The sequence below is a fragment of the Rhinichthys klamathensis genome, unplaced genomic scaffold (assembly GCF_029890125.1).
Source record: "Rhinichthys klamathensis goyatoka isolate OS25496 unplaced genomic scaffold, OSU_Roscu_1.1 h1tg000121l_1, whole genome shotgun sequence".
NCBI classification, from domain to species: domain Eukaryota; kingdom Metazoa; phylum Chordata; class Actinopteri; order Cypriniformes; family Leuciscidae; genus Rhinichthys; species Rhinichthys klamathensis.
The window spans coordinates 3321022-3340020 of NW_026606658.1; the positions used below are offsets into that span (position 1 = coordinate 3321022).

At 39.1% G+C, this 18999-nt stretch overlaps 1 protein-coding gene across 2 annotated transcripts in view; it reads right to left on the minus strand.

Annotated features, from left to right (window-relative positions):
- Positions 1-18999, minus strand: part of mpp7a (MAGUK p55 scaffold protein 7a) — a 98314-nt gene that overhangs the window by 58572 nt on the left and 20743 nt on the right. For both annotated transcript variants that reach the window (XM_056255555.1, XM_056255556.1), the window contains exons 4-5: positions 17279-17356; positions 7720-7800 (exon numbers count right to left, since the gene is read on the minus strand). In XM_056255555.1, coding sequence (XP_056111530.1) covers positions 7720-7800; positions 17279-17356 — 159 coding nt within the window. The remainder of the gene's footprint in view (positions 1-7719; positions 7801-17278; positions 17357-18999) is intronic.

The window sequence follows — 18999 nt, forward strand, 5'->3', positions numbered from 1 at the left end:
GGTTCTGTGGGGTGTTTTGACCAAGGGGGTAATCCACCAGCCGCAAACTGAAGTCTCTCTGGGGGTCGCCATTGGCTAGCAAGCCTTCACCTGCTGTTAGCATTCTATTGACTCCCATTCATTTTGGCGTCACTTTGACAGCGAATAAGTTTACATCTGAGGTGTTTAAAGACTCCATTTGTCCATTGTTTATTTCTAAAGAAACACGACAATGTATAAAAGGCTCCATTACCTTGTATCTTACGTTATGGCCCCGTAGAAATAGTTTTTGTAAAAATAGGCTAACAATTGCGTCATAACACGCGACTCTCTGTCACACAGTGGAGAAATTACCGTATAGACAGGAGGAGAAGCTCGCGGGCAATCGGGGGGACGTGGAGGCATAAAGTCAAGGGTGAAGCCCATATAGAGTCATAAACCTGATCCTGCTGCTAGCTCATGGACAGCTAATACTCACGCTTTGGAAGGTTTGGAAGATTTGGAAGGGTGGCCTGTGTGGCCAAACGGAGCTGTCTCCATGTTACAGGACTGTTTTGAACGTACCTCCTGGCAGGTATTCAGGGAAGCAGCAACAGGTGGAAATGGGGTGGACCTGGAGGAATATGTATTATCTGTTTGTGGATACATCAGCAAATGTATCGATGACGTCACTACCACCAAGAAAATAACCATGTATCCAAATCAGAAACCCTGGTTAAATGGAGCAGTGCGGTCTCTTTTAAAAGCACGGGACTCAGCCTTCAGGTCTGGGGACGCAGTGGCACTGAGAGCAGCTAGGAAGGAACTAGTGGGTGGCATCAAAAATGCTAAAGCTACTTATGCCCTACGGATTCAGGGTCATTTTTACATCAACGACCCCCGGAGCATGTGGAGGGGCATTAAGAGCATCACAGGGTATAAAGGTAAGGATGCAGAATGTCCCCTGGACCCATCCCTTCCTGATGATCTAAATGCCTTTTATGCTCGCTTTGACTTATTAAACTCCTCCAAAAGTACCAAGCTCACAGTATCTCCAGGTGAGCTATCTTTCAGTGTGTCTGCTGAGGAAGTAAGGACAGCACTGCGGCAGATTAACCCACGCAAGGCAGCGGGCCCAGATAACATCCCTGGCCGGGTTCTGAAAGAATGCGCTCAGGAGCTTACGGGGGTGCTAACAGACATTTTTAATCTATCACTCTCTCTAGCTACTGTGCCTGTCTGTCTTAAGACGTCCACTATCGTACCAGTGCCCAAAAAATCAGTGGTTGAAAGCATGAATGACTATCGTCCTGTGGCCCTCACTCAACTGATCATGAAATGCTTCGAGCGTCTGGTTCTGGCTCACATAAAAGGCACTGTTAATATCAATGTGGACCCCCATCAGTATGCCTATAGAAGGAACCGGTCCGTGTCTGACGCAGTGTCAACTGTCGTCCACTCTGCTCTCACCCATCTAGAGAGCAGGGATTCCTATGTCAGGCTGCTTTTCCTAGACTTTACATCTGCCTTTAACACCATCATTCCGCAGACATTAATTAACAAACTGCTGCTGCTGGGACTAAGACCATCTCTTTGCAATTGGGTCCTGGACTTCTTGACAAACAGGCCACAGTCGGTTAAGATCCACGACACTTCATCTTCCACCCTCATACTCAACACGGGCTCTCCACAAGGATGTGTCCTGAGCCCTTTGCTCTATACGCTTCTCACATATGATTGCTCTGTAACACGTCTGAGCAATCACATAGTGAAGTTTGCAGATGACACAGCTGTGATTGGACTGATATCTAACAATGATGAGTCAGCATATAGGCAGGAGGTGGAGGAACTCGTGGTCTGGTGCAGAGAAAACAACCTCTGCATCAACGTGGGGAAGACTAAGGAGATGGTTGTGGACTTTAGGAGGAGAGTTCATACCCTACCTCCTCCCCTCTACATTGATGGAGTAACTGTAGAAATGGTGACCAACTTTAAATATCTGGGCCTGCACATCTCCGACGACCTCACATGGTCCACCAACATAGCCAGCATTATTAAGAAGGCCCACCAACGCTTGTACTTTTTAAGGAGGCTGAAGCAGGCCGGCCTTAACCCTGCTATCCTGACCTGTTTTTATCGGAGTGTGGTGAGACCACACTGACATTCTCCATCACTGTCTGGTATGGAAACTGCTCTGCAGCTGACAAAAAGGCGCTGCAGCGAGTAGTTAAGTCTGCTAGGAAAATAACAACAAATGACAGCCTTCCTTCCCTAGACGACATCTATGTCCGCAGGTGCAGAAGCAGGGCATTGGACATTATGAAGGACTCCACTCACCCAGCGAATAAACTGTTTACCACACTCCCCTCTGGCAGAAGGCTGCGCAGCCTTAAAGCAAGATCTACAAGGCTATTGTGCAGCTTCTTTCCAGAGGCAGTGAGGCTTATGAACTCCTTAGTTTAGGGCTCTTCGGGGCCCTTCTGCCCTCTGCTCGCTCATTGCTGCTACTGCACAAGGCACTTTGTGATATTATGGGTTAATTATGGTCTATGGTTTTTTTTTTATAAACTTAAGGCTATTTTAATGTTTATAGAGATGTATTTTATACGTTTTATATAGGTCTATCTTAGAATTTTAAATTGCCATTTTTTCTGTATTACGCTGCTGGTCCTGGGAAACGAATTTCGTTCCTTCATGTCTAACATGTTTGAATGACAAATAAATGAAACTGAAACTGAACTGAATGATTCAGATTCCTCTTGGCACAGCTACTAGAAGACGGACAACTGCCAGACAGGTTGCTCACGTCACATCTACGTCGTCAAGCTCAGTTTGAGCCTGCGCAGTACGCTCGGCCATCAGGAAGTGAGTGCTTCTAATTGACTTCACTTTTCTCCGTTGAAGTCTATGGGGTCGCTGTGTCCATTTCTTTTACTGTCTATGGTTTTGACACAACACACGTGGAGTGTTTCCTTGACAACAGTTGAGGGTATATTTTGGAGAGAGAATGGCAGCGGGGTCTCTGAGGACACATCTGTGCAATCGTATCAGTTTGAACCGGACTCGGACCCGGAACAAGATGACGGCCCCGAAGAAGTTCGACAATTAAGGCTCGAATAGGACGTTTCTGAATGGCAGGTTAACGTAATGTCACTTTGATCTATCTTTGTATGTACTGGCAGGGTAGAGTAGTGAGATACGAACGCTATGTGTTTACTGATGTATACGTAACACAGTTTGTAATAACACAATAACCATAACGCGTTGTTCATTATAAACGTGGGATTATGAATTATATTGAGAACGTCGTACATAGAAAACATGCCGTAATGTACCCTGAGTGTAAACCTTAGCCGCATTCATCGTGAAGCGTGCAAGCGATTTGCAAAGATTAATATAAAGGTTAATACAACTTTACACTCACTTCTTCTGGAGGTGCAGCAGGGACACATGAATAGTTGGTACCGATTCTTTTTCAGGAGCAGCTTCTTAGCAAAACCAGCTTATACTGATCCTCGTTTATAAAGCAGTCTGGTGAGAAATGATTCGCGCAAACATGAAAGCATTGACGTTGCTCATGGGGAATAATCCCTCCGAAAACAAAACTCAGCCACTGCGTCTTCAGCAGTTCAGATTTAGGAACATCAAAATGACTGCTGTGTTCGTTATTGCACCCAAGAACAGAACACCACAATCGCTTAGACACCATTCTGCTCCAGCGTATCAACAATGGCGGACTATGATGACAGTTCGCTCAGGGCGGGTCTGTATTGAAACGCTGCTGTCAATCAACAATTGTGGGGGGGCGTCCGACCGTGTGACGTCACACGGTCGAACGGCTCGATTTGAGACAGGGAAAAACATAAGTAGATTAAAAAAAAAAACACTGGATGGATTTTTATCATATGATGGTTGTGTACAGGCACTGCCAACACACATTTCAGTACAATCAACTTGAAAAAGTGCATGTACCATTATATGACCCCTTTAAATTCCTTATAAAATAATCAAAAGTTTAGGAATTAATTTTATATTAACATTTATTATACATTAAATTATCATAATTTAACTATGTATGTATGTGTATATATACACTACCGTTCAAAAGTTTGGGGTCGGTACGATTTTAAATACTTTTAAAATAATTCTCTTCTGCTAACAATGGCTGCGCTTATTTGATTAAAAATACAACAAAAATCAGTTATAGTATTAAATATTATTCCAGTGTAAATCAGCTGTTTTCTGTGTGAATATATAGTAAAGTGTAATTTATTCCTGTGATCAAAGCTGAATTTTCAGCATCACCAGTGTCAGTGTCTTCAGTGTCAAATGATCCTTCACAAATCAGTATAATATGAGGATTTGATGCTCAAGAAACATTTATTATTATTATCAATGTTGAAACAGTTGTTGGTCTGTCAGTTGTACAGTTTTTTTTTGTTTTTTTTTAGGATTCTTTGATGAATAGGAAGTTCAAAAGAACAGCATTTGTTTGAAATAGAATATTTTGTAACATTATAAATGTCTTTACTGTCCTTGATAAATAAAAGTATTGATTTCTTTCCTCCAAAAAATAAAAATAAAATTCTCACTGACCCCAAACTTTTGAACGGTAGTGTATATACACTCACCAGCCACTTTATTAGGTACCCCATGCTAGTAACGGGTTGGACCCCCTTTTGCCTTCAGAACTGCCTCAATTCTTCGTGGCATAGATTCAACAAGGTGCTGGAAGCATTCCTCAGGGAGTTTGGTCCATATTGACATGATGGCATCACACAGTTGCCGCAGATTTGTCGGCTGCACATCCATGATGCGAATCTCCCGTTCCACCACATCCCAAAGATGCTCTATTGGGTTGAGATCTGGTGACTGTGGAGGCCATTTTAGTACAGTGAACTCATTGTCATGTTCAAGAAACCAATTTGAAATGATTAGAGCTTTGTGACATGGTGGAAGTAGCCATCAGAGGATGGGTACATGGTGGCCATAAAGGGATGGACATGGTCAGAAACAATGCTCAGGTAGGCCGTGGCATTTAAACGATGCCCAATTGGCACTAAGGGGCCTAAAGTGTGCCAGGAAAACATCCCCCACACCATTACACCACCACCACCAGCCTGCACAGTGGTAACAAGGCATGATGGTTCCATGTTCTCATTCTGTTTACGCCAAATTCTGACTCTAACATCTGAATGTCTCAACAGAAATCGAGACTCATCAGACCAGGCAACATTTTTCCAGTCTTCAACTGTTCAATTTTGGTGAGCTCTTGCAAATTGTAGCCTCTTTTTCCTATTTGTAGTGGAGATGAGTGGTACCCGGTGGAGTCTTCTGCTGTTGTAGCCCATCCGCCTCAAGGTTGTGCGTGTTGTGGCTTCACAAATGCTTTGCTGCATACCTCGGTTGTAACGAGTGGTTATTTCAGTCACTGTTGCCCTTCTATCAGCTCGAACCAGTCTGGCCATTCTCCTCTGACCTCTGGCATCAACAAGGCATTTCCGCCCACAGAACTGCCGCTCACTGGATGTTTTTTCTTTTTCGGACCATTCTCTGTAAACCCTAGAGATGGTTGTGCGTGAAAATCCCAGTAGATTAGCAGTTTCTGAAATACTCAGACCAGCCCTTCTGGCACCAACAATCATGCCACGTTCAAAGTCACTCAAATCAACTTTCTTCCCCATACTGATGCTTGGTTTGAACTGCAGGAGATTGTCTTGACCATGTCTACATGCCTAAATGCACTGAGTTGCCGCCATGTGATTGGCTGCTTAGAAATTAAGTGTTAACGAGCAGTTGGACAGGTGTACCTAATAAAGTGGCCGGTGAGTGTATATATATATATATATATATATATATATATCTCAGAGTTTCCGCTAGAAAAAAATGGTGCCGGTCAAAGTGACCGGCAGAGGTTTCGTTAAACGGACATTTTGATGATATGCCGGTCAAATATCGCCTCTTAATTAGTCAAGTTGACTAATTATAAAATTATGTCATAACTTAAAAAATGACATAATCAGGCCTTATAGAATGCAACATGTTATTATTAGCCTAACTTTCAAATAGACGGAAAAAAACATAAACGTCTGATTGGCGTCAATCAACACCAATTGTTTTTTACTATGGTTTCACACACATTCACTTTTTGAAACATTGAGGCACGGATGTACCTAACACAAATAAATAAAAAATCTCCAGTTAACTCATTCATTTAGTTCGCTATTAAATAAGAGATCTAGCGCTAAAATCAGTTGTTTTTTAAATCAAGCTGAGCGCTCGTGTCCGCTGCTATCAGTTGCAAGATTGCGAGTTGCGCAATCTTCACTCGGACGCCCGTTTCAATCTATCGCCGTTGCGGAGACTCTGCACAGGCGAAGCACTGCTACTTGGGCGCAGAGATATCACGCAACACCTGAAATAAAGCTTGCCACAAAGAACCGGCGAAAGTTATGATAATGCATGAAACATTTAAATTGCTGATAAATTGATAAAGTTGACGATGCAGACTCGACATCTTCTTCGCAGTAGTGAACGTGCCTAGAGAGAGAAATGCACACTTCATATGAATAAATTCTTATTTATTAATCCAGGCAAATTTGTTGATGAAACATTGATTAAAATGAAGATACAATTTATACAAAACGAAATAAACTTTAAAGAAAGGCTTTCTATAAAACAAAACTAAATAACTGGTCAAAATCATGTCTGACCAATTCCAAATGTTTTCCGATATATAGGCCTATTGGTCATCTTATGACCCTATCTTACTCATCTCATGCGGTTCCCTTTTCATATAGCCTAATCAACATAGATGAAATAAAAAAATAATAACATTAGCCTATATTTTTTATAAATATGAAACTTATATATATTTTTTTTTAACTTATAATAAGCGTCACACCGCTCTGGTTTGCTCACATGCTCTGGGGTGTAGCCTAATGCATGTGTGCGTGCATGTGGTGGAGGGGTGCGATTTTCGAATAATAATCAACCCAGCGATCTTCGAATAATATTTTTGCTTGAAAATTTCGTTTTGTATAAATAGTATATTAATTTTAATCAATGTTTCATCAACAAATTTGACTGGATTAATAAATAAGAAGCAAATATAGTGGACAATATAGGCTAATAAGGACACGGAGGCGTCAGCGCGTGCACACTTCTCTCTATAGGCGCGTTCACTACTGCGAAGATGGCGAGTCTGCATCGTCAACTTTATAAATTTATCAACTTTATCTATAATATCAATGGACCTGGCCATATTTGAAACGTCTCACTCAATCGTTTGTTGTTTAGGTCTATATTACAGCGGCGTGCGCTTTATTTGAAATGCAGCATGCGATGTTGTTTAATAACTTTCTAACGGTAGAGCCTGTTCCTATAACATAGCCAAAAGTCGGTGTATTTTTGCTTTATACATTTTAGGCTTATTCTCAAATTCATATTGTGTTAGGGGGGCGGGATTATTACGCAATTTTAATCTGACAATTTGACCGGAGAGATTTAATTTTGGCGGACATTTAATTTTTTTCCCGGCCAATGTCCGGTAATTACCGGACAACGGAAACCCTGATATATATATATATATATATATATTATGCAAACACAATGTAAATTGTAAAATCTTTTAAAATATAATTCCCATCCTCCATTTGTGTAATTTCATAGTTTTTATAACATTTTAATTGGTAGTATTAAGTGTTATATCTAAAGACATATGGTGCAAACAAAAATGTGTTTATTTGTTTACTCTCTTACCTTTACATGTGGTTTAGACAGTAGCTTGACAAGCTCTCTGATCTCATTACTTGCACTTCTTCCTTGAAGTTCCTCTGTCAACTGAAGAAAAAGACAAGAGAGATAGTAAGAGAGAAAGAAAAACCAGAGAGCAAGAGAAAATGAGCGTCTATAACTTCCATGAATACATGCATTGGTCATACAGACATGAATGCGTATATTATGAATAATTGGAGTATAACTGTCTCCCTTGTGGCAGGTAGCAGGTGGAGAGTGTGTGTGTATGTTTAAGAGATTTAGAGATTTATAGCAGCACAGATGCAGACTAAATGAGGCACAGAGACACGTTGCCGTTTCTCTAAGCAAGGAGAAAGACACAGAGAGATGGGCTTGTTCCCCAGATCCATTTGAAGTGTTACTCCTGGGCCACAACCTTGTTACTGACCTCACTCGCTCTGGATGTGTGTGTGTGTGTGTGGAGTGAGTCTGCTGAAATGCTGTAATCAGTGTTTAAAGAATCACTCCCTTGGGATGTCAGTAGACTTTTCCAGTAACCAGCCAAATGGGAGGTGACGTTCAGTTGAGTAATGGTGACAGTGACCCTTAGTGACACACACAAACTCCATCGTGTACAATAGATACATACGAACAACTGCAACTGATGTTGTGGCAAGCAGAGGTCACATATGGAGAAAAACAGCATGCACAGAACAGGCATCAGTCTTTCATGACTATATTTTTGCACATGTACTGTATATTTTTGCACATTCAGGGGACCTGTTATCACAACCTAAATAAATGCATGGTTGCAAGTTTAAAATTCTAATTTAGTGATTTAAGTTAACTGTAAAAAAAAAAATATGATCAATAAGTTATGAGTATGACAACATATGTTTTTACATTGCTTTAACTCATCAAAATAAGTTAAAGCTCCAGTCCGTAACTTTTCCTCTTTGTCGCCATCTGTCTGTTCGAAATCTGTAACTGCAGTGATTCGCGGAATTATCATCTTTACGTGGGTTGTAAATCGGCATGAAACAGCGCGGATGAACACAGTGCTTTGAGGCGAGTGCTGCTGTCAGTCACCGCGCTGTGTGGATAGCCTACTGTCATACAGAATCACAGATTCACTTTTTGAAAGTTTGACCAACATAAGAATTTTCATAAGAAAATGTCTTCTGAACAAGTAAGTAACATCCATTTTTGTTCTGACCAACTAAGGGGGAAAAAGCATTCGACATGATAAGCTTCGTTAGATTTAATCAACGCGATTTACAGCAACCGTGCAAATTATAGCCTACTTTGTTCTCAAATTCATGTTAACAACATCACATCAGCATAGCGTGACTAATGTTAAATTTAATGTGTTTTATGGTTACCTGTGTAGTTCAGAATTCATATTCTCCATAATAGCAAAACGAGAAAGGCACAACAAAGGAAACTCCATAACTGTGTGAATTAAGAAAACGTACTGTTACACGATTGAACTATTGAAATGTCTTACTTGTTCAACAGAAAAAAGCCGTCTCTTTTTCCGTTTTGAACCCCTTCAAAACACGGAGTTCACGCACTTTTCAAAAGCCCCGCCGATGTTTAATCCTTGTGTTCGCATGAGACGGTTTCTTTCTCTTTCTCTAGCCACCTTAAATCCGAAGTACGAAGTCTTTTGGGTTTTATAACTGCTGAATCTCCAGTTGACACTGATGATTGTTGTTTGGATCTTTTTGGATGCCATAAGTTTAATCATGTAAAGTGCTGCGAGAAAAGCCTATACATCTAAACACCTCGTCACGCGCAGTATAGCCGAAGGAGCCGAAACTCCTTCTTTATGTGTACGGGTGTGACATCATGACGCAAAGACATGCTTGAATTTCCCGCGGAAACCCACCAGTACCACTGGAATTAAAATCATTATTACAAGCTAACCGTTTTGAATCTAGCTATGGCAAGCAGATAGTTTTGACCACTGGCAGAATAAGTTTTTTTTAAATATAATTATTTTGGATTATTTTTAACTTAAAAAAGTTACGGACTGGAGCTTTAAGCAATTTTCTACTTTTTTTATAAGTAATACAAGATATACAAGACTCATTTTGTTTTAGTCAGTTTAATGTGATTTAAGTTTTAAATGACTTAAACATCCAAGATGACTGCACAAAAAAGGTTTACACTGTAAAAGGTACTGCCTTAAGTTGAAAACATTATTTTTAGTTCAGTCAACATAATAATGTTGATCATTAACTTAATATAGTGTGTAATTTAAACTCAAATTTAAGTTGTAGTAACATCATGAAATTGTCTAGATAAATTGGGTCATGGATTTCTAGTTCCCAGTATGCTTTACAGAGGACTAGATCAGTATGGAGGGCCACACGTGTCTTGGAAATAGTAATAAAGCATTTCATTAATAAACTAATTGTACAATAAAAACAGGCATTAATAAATTTGTTTACAAATGAATCTATAAATAGGCAAATTGCATAGTAAATCATATTTAATAGGCAACAGAGTAATTATAAAAATAATTTATAAATGAAATGTTAATCCATCAATAAATGGTTCAAATTAAAAGGCGCAATATGTACAATTATTGAATTTAAATATCCAAAAACCACTAGAATATTGTTATACATTTTGTTGACTTGTGTACTTAAATTATCCCGAACGTTTCCAATTAAGTTTAAATAGAGAAATCAGCAATTTTAACCGTAACGTTGTCATTGTGTTGCCTGTCAATGACGTCATATCTTCCTTACGCCGCGTCTAGGACAACTCGAGGTATCGCACACCGGATTTCTCAGTTTATGGCCAGCAATTTTTTTATGTTTAAGGACATTATGGAATTAAGATAATATCTATACTATGTTATGATTGTACTGTACAATTAAATACAATCGTTTCTCAGTCTGCAGTCTGAACACTTTACCTCAGAGCATCCGTTAACTGAATGAATTGAGAATATCACCTGAAAATCCGATAACATCAGCGCTGTGCTTCTCGTCCGGTGTGCGACCCCCTTTAGAGTTTAGGGTTCTTTATTCCCAACTTTTTGTTTTTCAAATCTGTAACTGTCAAAGCCTCCTCATTACTGATTTTCTGGAGCTCAGCTATACAACTACTGTTACCACAGACTCAACAGGTAAATGATTTATTTCTTAAAATGTCTAAGTTATAACTTTAAATAATAATAAACGGAGCAATTCCAATAGGGTCCTCTCACCATCGGTGCTCGGGCCCAAAAAATTGTAACAATCATTTCCTAACAATCATGTCTATTTCTCTTTTTAATTTAACAGAACATGCTAGTGTGAGCAGCTCTGTTCAGTTAAAGGATACTCATCTTCTCTTCTCCACAAAGTAAGTAACAGAGATATGGAATTTATGATGCATATTGTTTGATTTTTTTTATTATTATGACTTTACGCCTAAACGTACCCAGTCACAAAAATAAAATAAAAGCTATACCATGACTTTATCACTTTTTCCTTTTAACATGGTAAAGGGCTCATTCTGTCCGTTTTTGCTAATTTTGGCCTTCATGAACAAATGGAAGAGACACAATGTAACTCTAAACTCAATTGTTTATTTCAGATGCCGTCACGTACCATAACCTCATCATCTGCAGAGAGAAACTGCCCACTCAGAATACACACATGAAGGACGTAAAGACTTGTGAAAAAATTGTGAAGATATTTCACTGGAACTTGGTCTTCATTACATCTAAATCGTGTTCAATGTCAATTGTTATTTATTAATGTATTCAGCTAACCTCTGTTGTAAAAGCAGTCATTTTTGCCACAATCTGCCATGTCAAAAAAAAAAAAAAAAAAAAAGTACCTAATTAACACCATGCTGTTTTAAAAAAAATGTTAGACCCAAATAGAGGCAACTAAATAAAAGACCAGGCAGATAGAGGGCTAAAAAAAAACAATATTAATAAATAATTTATAAAACAATAATATTAATCATAGTAATATTAATAATATGAATTTACTAATATAATATACTAATATTAATGAAAATAAATATTGTTGAAAAGGTTATTTATAACACCATTAAGGTCCTATAGCACTTTCAAAGCATGGTTCTTTATGGAACCTTATAAAAGGGTTCTGCTATTGTTACATGCTGAAGAACCCTAATTTGGTACTGTTTAGAACCATTTTTCTTAAGAGTGCAGGCTCTCAGGCCCCACCATTCTTCATACCACAGTAACGTTAATACAACTACAAATACTTTAGCTCATCCATGAACATGATTTCTGCCTGAGTCCCGTCGGATTGCTTTCCATCGGCTATGGAGGTGAAGATGACAACTCCCATGATTCCACGCTCATTCACGGCGTCATCAAGCTACGCCTTTGCTATTGTTTTGAATAAGCGACCTCTAGCTGTAAAACTTACATACTGTGTAAGTATGTGCCTTTAAAGTAGGGATTTACAAAAACATCATAAAACGCTAAATCATTTAAAAATGCATTAATGAATTCATTAGAAAATAATGGAATTGCAGTTGAAAATCCATTTTAAAAGAGAGAAGCAAGTAATTGGATTCACAAATTGAATTACAAACATAGGTTTCAATCAGACATTTAAAAGGGCAATTCCGTTACCCATTTGTATTCCATAAAACAACGCAAATTAGCTATAATATTTAATAATTGAATCATAGCATATTCACCCTTTATGCATTCACGTTACATATTTATTCTAGCATTCTACTTTTAGATCATGTGGTGGTAGGCTATTTTTCTTAATTTGGAAATACTTTGCTGTGGTGACTTAATAAAAATACACTATTAAAACAAAGTCCTCACTTCTTGGGCCCACTGGGTTATTTTTATGCACTTCTTTGTTTGGTAACTACTCAGGGTTCCTGCACACTTTTGAAAGTCAAATTTAAGGCTTTTTAAGACCTTTTTAAGACCTGAAGAAATCAAAATTAATACCGTACATTAGGGCTGTGCAATATTGACAAAAATATATATTGATATTTTCAACATTTTGTTGATAATAATTAGATGTTATTTTACTGATTTTTTGTGCTGGTGCCATGGCTGGTTTAGGTCTGTTGTTGACAGCTGACTCACGAAGATATTCATATTTTTCATATTCTATGCAGTGGTCAGTTCACAGCAGTGACAGAAATTAATATTTTAATTAAGGGGCAATATTTGCCACCTTAAATTGATTTTTTCAGGGGCATTTTCACCTATATATGGACATTTTTTCTAAACTTATTTAGAGTTATGCATCACCTTTAATGTCAAATACTATCATTCAAATTAAATTATACAGTAATTATACAATAATACTTAATTATATAATAATCATACAGTACCACTGTTACCAGTCAAATTAAATCATTCAATCAAAATCCATCTTTGCAGTGCAGAGGTGACAGAAGCGGCATCAGAAGTGGCATTAATTTATTTACACTCCATTTACAACTGCATAAATAAAGCTATGAGATATATATTTTTAAATCAATATTCAATATTTAAATATGAAATGATTTCTAATTTTAACATTTTATTTAAAGGGTACTTTAAATATGAAACCGCAGCGGCAAATCACTGTCTTAATAAGTGAGTTGAGGGAGTCATTCATTCAACCGATTCGTTCAAATGGCTGATTCATTCGGGAAAGAAGCAAGTGATTCGTTCAAAACGCGGATTTCAGTCAAGAAATAATCGCTGTCGGTTGCATTGAGACTCTGCTACGGTTTCATTTTGAAATTATAGTCGGCGAAATAAAGGGAAAACAAACAATATTGACAATGTTGTGTCTAAAAAGTAACTCAATGTTAACTTATTGTTAATTTAACTGTTGTATAGCATAAATATCACAATTGGAATTGTGCACGGGAAAACGGCACTCTTTCTGATGTGATATTCTAATATAAGAACATAATATGATATAAATATAAGACAAAAACTAACTTGGGGACATAACAGTTACACTGCACACATCACGCAGTGAAAGCACGAGAGACAAATGCGATGTCAGCTCGCAGTGCCTCGTACATTGTTAAAACAATGATTACAATATCATAAAAGACAATACACATCGCACACCATACGCACATAAAGAATGAACTTACAACTGAACTGACATTTACGACCTTTCTTCTCCTTCTCTCCTCTCGCGTGCAGGAGACAGTTATGCTGCCGCGACTCGCGAGTGACGCGAAATGTCACGTGAACTAGCAAATCCACAAAGATAGAATAATAAATAAATAAAAATACATACGCTAATTAGATGGTTTTAATTTGGAAAGCTTTTAGATATGTCTAAGTCAAAGTGTCATCTAAAATTTAAGACCTTTCATAAGTAAAAATAAGACTTTATAAGACTTTTTATGGCCTTAAATTTTAAAAATCTAATTTAAGACTTTTTAAGACTTTTTAAGGATCCGCGGGAACCCTGCTACTGTACACTGAACAATATAAACGCAACACTTTCGCCCCCATTTTTCATGAGCTGAACTCAAAGATCTAAGACTTTTTCTAATGTACACAAAAGGCCCATTTCTCTCAAATATTGTTCACAAATCTGTCTAAATCTGTGTTAGTGAGCACTTCTCCTTTGCCGAGATAATTCATCCACCTCACAGGTGCGGCATATCAAGATGCTGATTAGACAGCATGATTATTTCACAGGTGTGCCTTAGGCTGGCCACAATAAAAGGCTACTCTAAAATGTGCTCACATTCGATGGCGTCTGGCACTTTGGAGAGGTGTTCTCTTCACGGATGAAATGGGCAGGCGTATGTTATGGACAACGAACACAGGTGCATTTTATTGATGGCATTTTGAATGCACAGAGATACTGTGATGAGATCCTGAGGCCCATTGTTGTGCCATTCATCCACGACCATCACCTCATGTTGCAGCATGATAATGCACGGCCCCATGTTGTGTTGCAAGGATCTGTACACAATTACTGGAAGCTGAAAACATCCCAGTTCTTGCATGGCCAGCATACTCACCGGACATGTCACCCATTGAGCATGTTTGGGATGCTCTGGATAGACGTATACGACAGCGTGTTCCAGTTCCTGCCAATATCCAGCAACTTCGCACAGCCATTGAAGAGGAGTGGACCAACATTCCACAGGCCGCAATCAACAACCTGCTCAACTCTATGCGAAGGAGATGTATTGCACTGTGTGGGGCAAATGGTGGTCACACCAGATACTGACTGGTTTTCGGACCCAGCAAAACAATACAGACGAATTCTGACCCTTATGGCTTTTTGAATATATATAGCCCATGCACCGGCCTCATAACAGTGATGGGATGCCGCATTTAACGTTAACAGAGCGCCAGGTAAGCAATCTACACATCTGCACATGACAAGCCAGGAGATAGCCAATCAGAGAGCTAGTTAAATCCATCCCACTTCAGCCAATTTGCATCGGTTTACCTCGTTTTAACAGCACAAGGCCCAAAGTGTCATGGAAAAGCTAAATGGAGAGGCTAAAAGGAGAAGCTAAATGACTAAGCAAATCGAATAGCTAATAGAAACAGGAAAAACAGTGGGAAAATGGATAGATGTGGAATTTAACTGAAATAGTTTAGATTAAATGGTAGGGTAGGTATAACTTAAGTAGTTGGAGCGACTTCATTTTTTTGAGTAATAAAAAAAAATAGTTTGTTACAGATAAGTTCCTCTAACTCAATATATAGTAGTCAACATTTGAAGTGGATCAAAAAAGTTCGTCAAAGTTATCCCTAAGACAAGAACAGGTATTGCTCAAAATTCATGTATAACTTTGATGAAAGGTTTTGATCCACATCAAATGTTGACTACTGTAGTTTGTCAACCTAGAAACTTCATTTGTTTCAAAACAAACAGTTTCTTGATCTTTGATAATGTGGCCCAATAAAAAATTCTGACTAATATTCATTGCAAATCAGTGAGAATGTCACACTAAGTGGCCTTTTGTCTTACAAAAGAAATCTTTTAGGATCTGAGAATTTAGTTTCAGACAGCAAAAATCACAGTACATCTGGCTTATGACATCTGTATTATGCCTGGCAATAGAATGATCATCTAAAATAACTACAAGCGGTTTCTATTAATCAATAAGGGATATCGTTTTGCTGCTCTGGTGTAATCTGACATAGTTGTTATGCATTTGTCTGACTGACGTCTCCAGAACAGACTTCTGCATCTAAGAGGAATGAGTGGAGTGGAGTATCATCCAGCAGGCTCTGGAGCGCTCCATTTTTCCACAGTTTAATGGAAGACACCCGGGACACAATGAGGACTGTAATCTGGCAATTGTTTTTATCCAGACTGAGAACTGCTTGTGGAAGTAACACTCTTTACTGCCTAACTGTGGCCAGAACAAGAACTGCACACCTGCTACTTAACTTCATAGGATATACTGCCGTTAAGAATAGTGTGCATTTCATCTCTGCTAAATCTTTTGATAGAAATGTGTGTGTGCATGATAGGAGCTTGCCTGCTGTGTCAGTGCTAGACAGCATCGTAGGCCAGGCGGAGGTTAAAATGGCATTTTATGCTACACTATAAATTAAAGCTCCATTAGTGAAATTTAACACTCGAATGAGCTGTGGCGGCAAACCCACTACAGCGTTCAAAACAGCAGCATGCCGTATATTCCTCACAGCAACGGATGAAAATGATACGTCTGAAAAAAACACGGGGGGGGGGCTCTGAGTAATTTGGTTGCTTTGGCTGTTCGACCCTTTGATGGACCGTATCCGCACACACACAGGCAGATATCGGGTTATCCCTGTGTGGGACCTTTAGGGACACCGAAGGAAAGTGTAAATCTGAGGGGCGGATCTGAGCTGCAGGTTGAGAAAGTTCCGTAACGGAAGTCAAGATTTATGGAAACACGAGAGGACTTGTTACCGCCGCCCACTGAGACATGAGTGAGCAGGAAACAGATTGATTAGCTCTTCTTAGATGCAGATTGGTGCACAAAACAACACTTTGTTTGAACAGATGTGGCATCTTTTAATGCAAAAATGCACTTCTGAACAGTCTGGATATCCAAAGTATTTTTGTCCATCTAAAGTCAGTGCTGACCTGAGGTGCTCTTCTCTGAATCGCCTTTGTGTTTTTTCCTTCTGTCTTTCCTCTCTGTGATCACATCCAAAGTAAACTCTTCCAAGTTTACATAGGTTTGTGTGTGTGTGTGTGTGTGTGTGTGTGTCTATGTGGCCATGTTGATATAGTAGTCAGTTTACATTATGCAAGCCGTTGAGAGTTGAAATGTTGAGTGTTTTATAATACTGATGACTAATGTCTTATACAGACACACACACAATGCTCCACGCCTCATCTCGCACCCTCATCTGCAGCCCATCTACTTGTGTTCTCTGCCCCAGACATCCAGCCATATTTTCTCTTTTCTTTAATGACAAGTTCCTCCTGGAGTCAGTTTTAAGCTAGACATGCTGGGAGACGTCTGTGTATGTGTTTTCACAGGCACACATTGTGCATGTGTGCGCGTGTGTTTACCCATGCAGAAGTGCGTAAAGTTTATGAGCATAAAAGTGTTTGGGCTTTTAACAGGAAGTGTGTGCATGTGGTTCACTCACGTTTTGAGCCAGTGACCCGGCGCTGTCCAGTACTGGAGTCGGTGCACGGTCTTCATAACACTGTAACTTCTCATGGATCTAATAGGCAGAGGAAGAGAAACCGGAAACAGAGCGATCACTTAAAAGTCAATGTGGAATCTAAACTGACCCCGTTTACTTTCCTAATGTTCCTGGTCTTATTGAGAACTATTTCTCTTCGGAAAACAACCAATGTAATTTTTTATGTAATCTTTAAACAAATTCTGACAACTTTCCTTTCCTTTGTTATGGTTTTCCTTTGAATGACTTTCCTTTCCACATCACTTAAGCTACACAGCTAGACCGATACTGATACACCAATAATTATTGTCATGTTATGGCCGAAAACCAAAATAAATAATTTTGCCTAAAAAAATTAAAATAAAACACCAAAAACTAAAATAAAGTAAAACAAGTAAACTTAGGCAGCACAACACTATAAATGTACAGCATGAAAATGGAAACTTGCTAAAAATATATATTTAGCAGTTTTAATAAACTGACTTTGTTCATCACTTAACTTATTTACTCTTTAAAAACAAGATGAAAATAAGTATGCATGCAGTACAAATAAGCGGCAGACAAAGACAGACAGATTTTGTATGTAAAATGGACTTTAAACAGGAATTCATGTTGATGATTAACATGCAAATTAAAAGTACAATGTGTGTTAAAAATGAAGTATTCTCGAAACAAAAAAAGCCCTGTCTTCTGACGTTTTTAACAGCTGTGTGTTGAAATATCTGTTCAACCATTTCATTCTTGTTGAAATTGTGTTACCAGAACAACATCATGGTAGGGAGCCATCCAGAAGCAACCAGCTCGTTTAGACTGGAATTTGTCCTGTGAAATATTATGTAACGGCACACAGTAGTGAATGAGAAATTCTCCCGCTACCAAGGGGACTAAATATTTATCAAGAGAAGACAAATGACTGCGCCACCGGGCTAGTTGTCATGGTGAAGCAGAGAGGGAAGGGAACGCTATGAGCCTGGATCGACCAGGGCAGATAAGACCAAAGATACAATTTTTCTGGATCTGCTTCTCCAGAGGCGTTTGTGATGTGGTGAAGCTTGGCCGTGTAAGAACCGTAGTCAGGGACCGTGACGAACAAACTGTGCTTTCTCAGTCACTCCGTTTGCAACACTCAAAATGTACTGAACTCCAAGCAGGGTCACCGTCTGTTACTACAGCAGCGTTGTCGAAGTGGAATCTCTCGCACACCGGCAAACACACTTGCAGGCAAAGAAAAGAGACATAAATATTTCTTATCCACTCAGACACACACATAGACTCATACACACTCGGTGGAGGAGGAATGGAATGTGGGATCCAGTGAAGGATGGAACGTAACTGTCCGGTCTCTGCGCATTCCAGGGAGCAACATCTGTTTAGGCCTTCTGAGTCGCGGCGGAGCGGTTTTACTCCGTACAGTTTAGATTCCATCAGAGGCTGAGTGAGACTCAATGCCTTTATTTACAGCTCGGGCCGTTCTCCAGATACCTGCCTGTCCACACAGGAGCGCCAGAGAGCAGACATTTAAAATCCATTACAGAGCCCTTACACTGATCATAGCTCACGTTCCACAGAAAAGAAAGAGCAGGAAATGAGAGCAATGAATCAAAGTAATACCATCAAGCATTAGTGCACCACTATTCCACTACATCACAGAGGCCTTGCAGACCGATAAACAATTGCTTCAT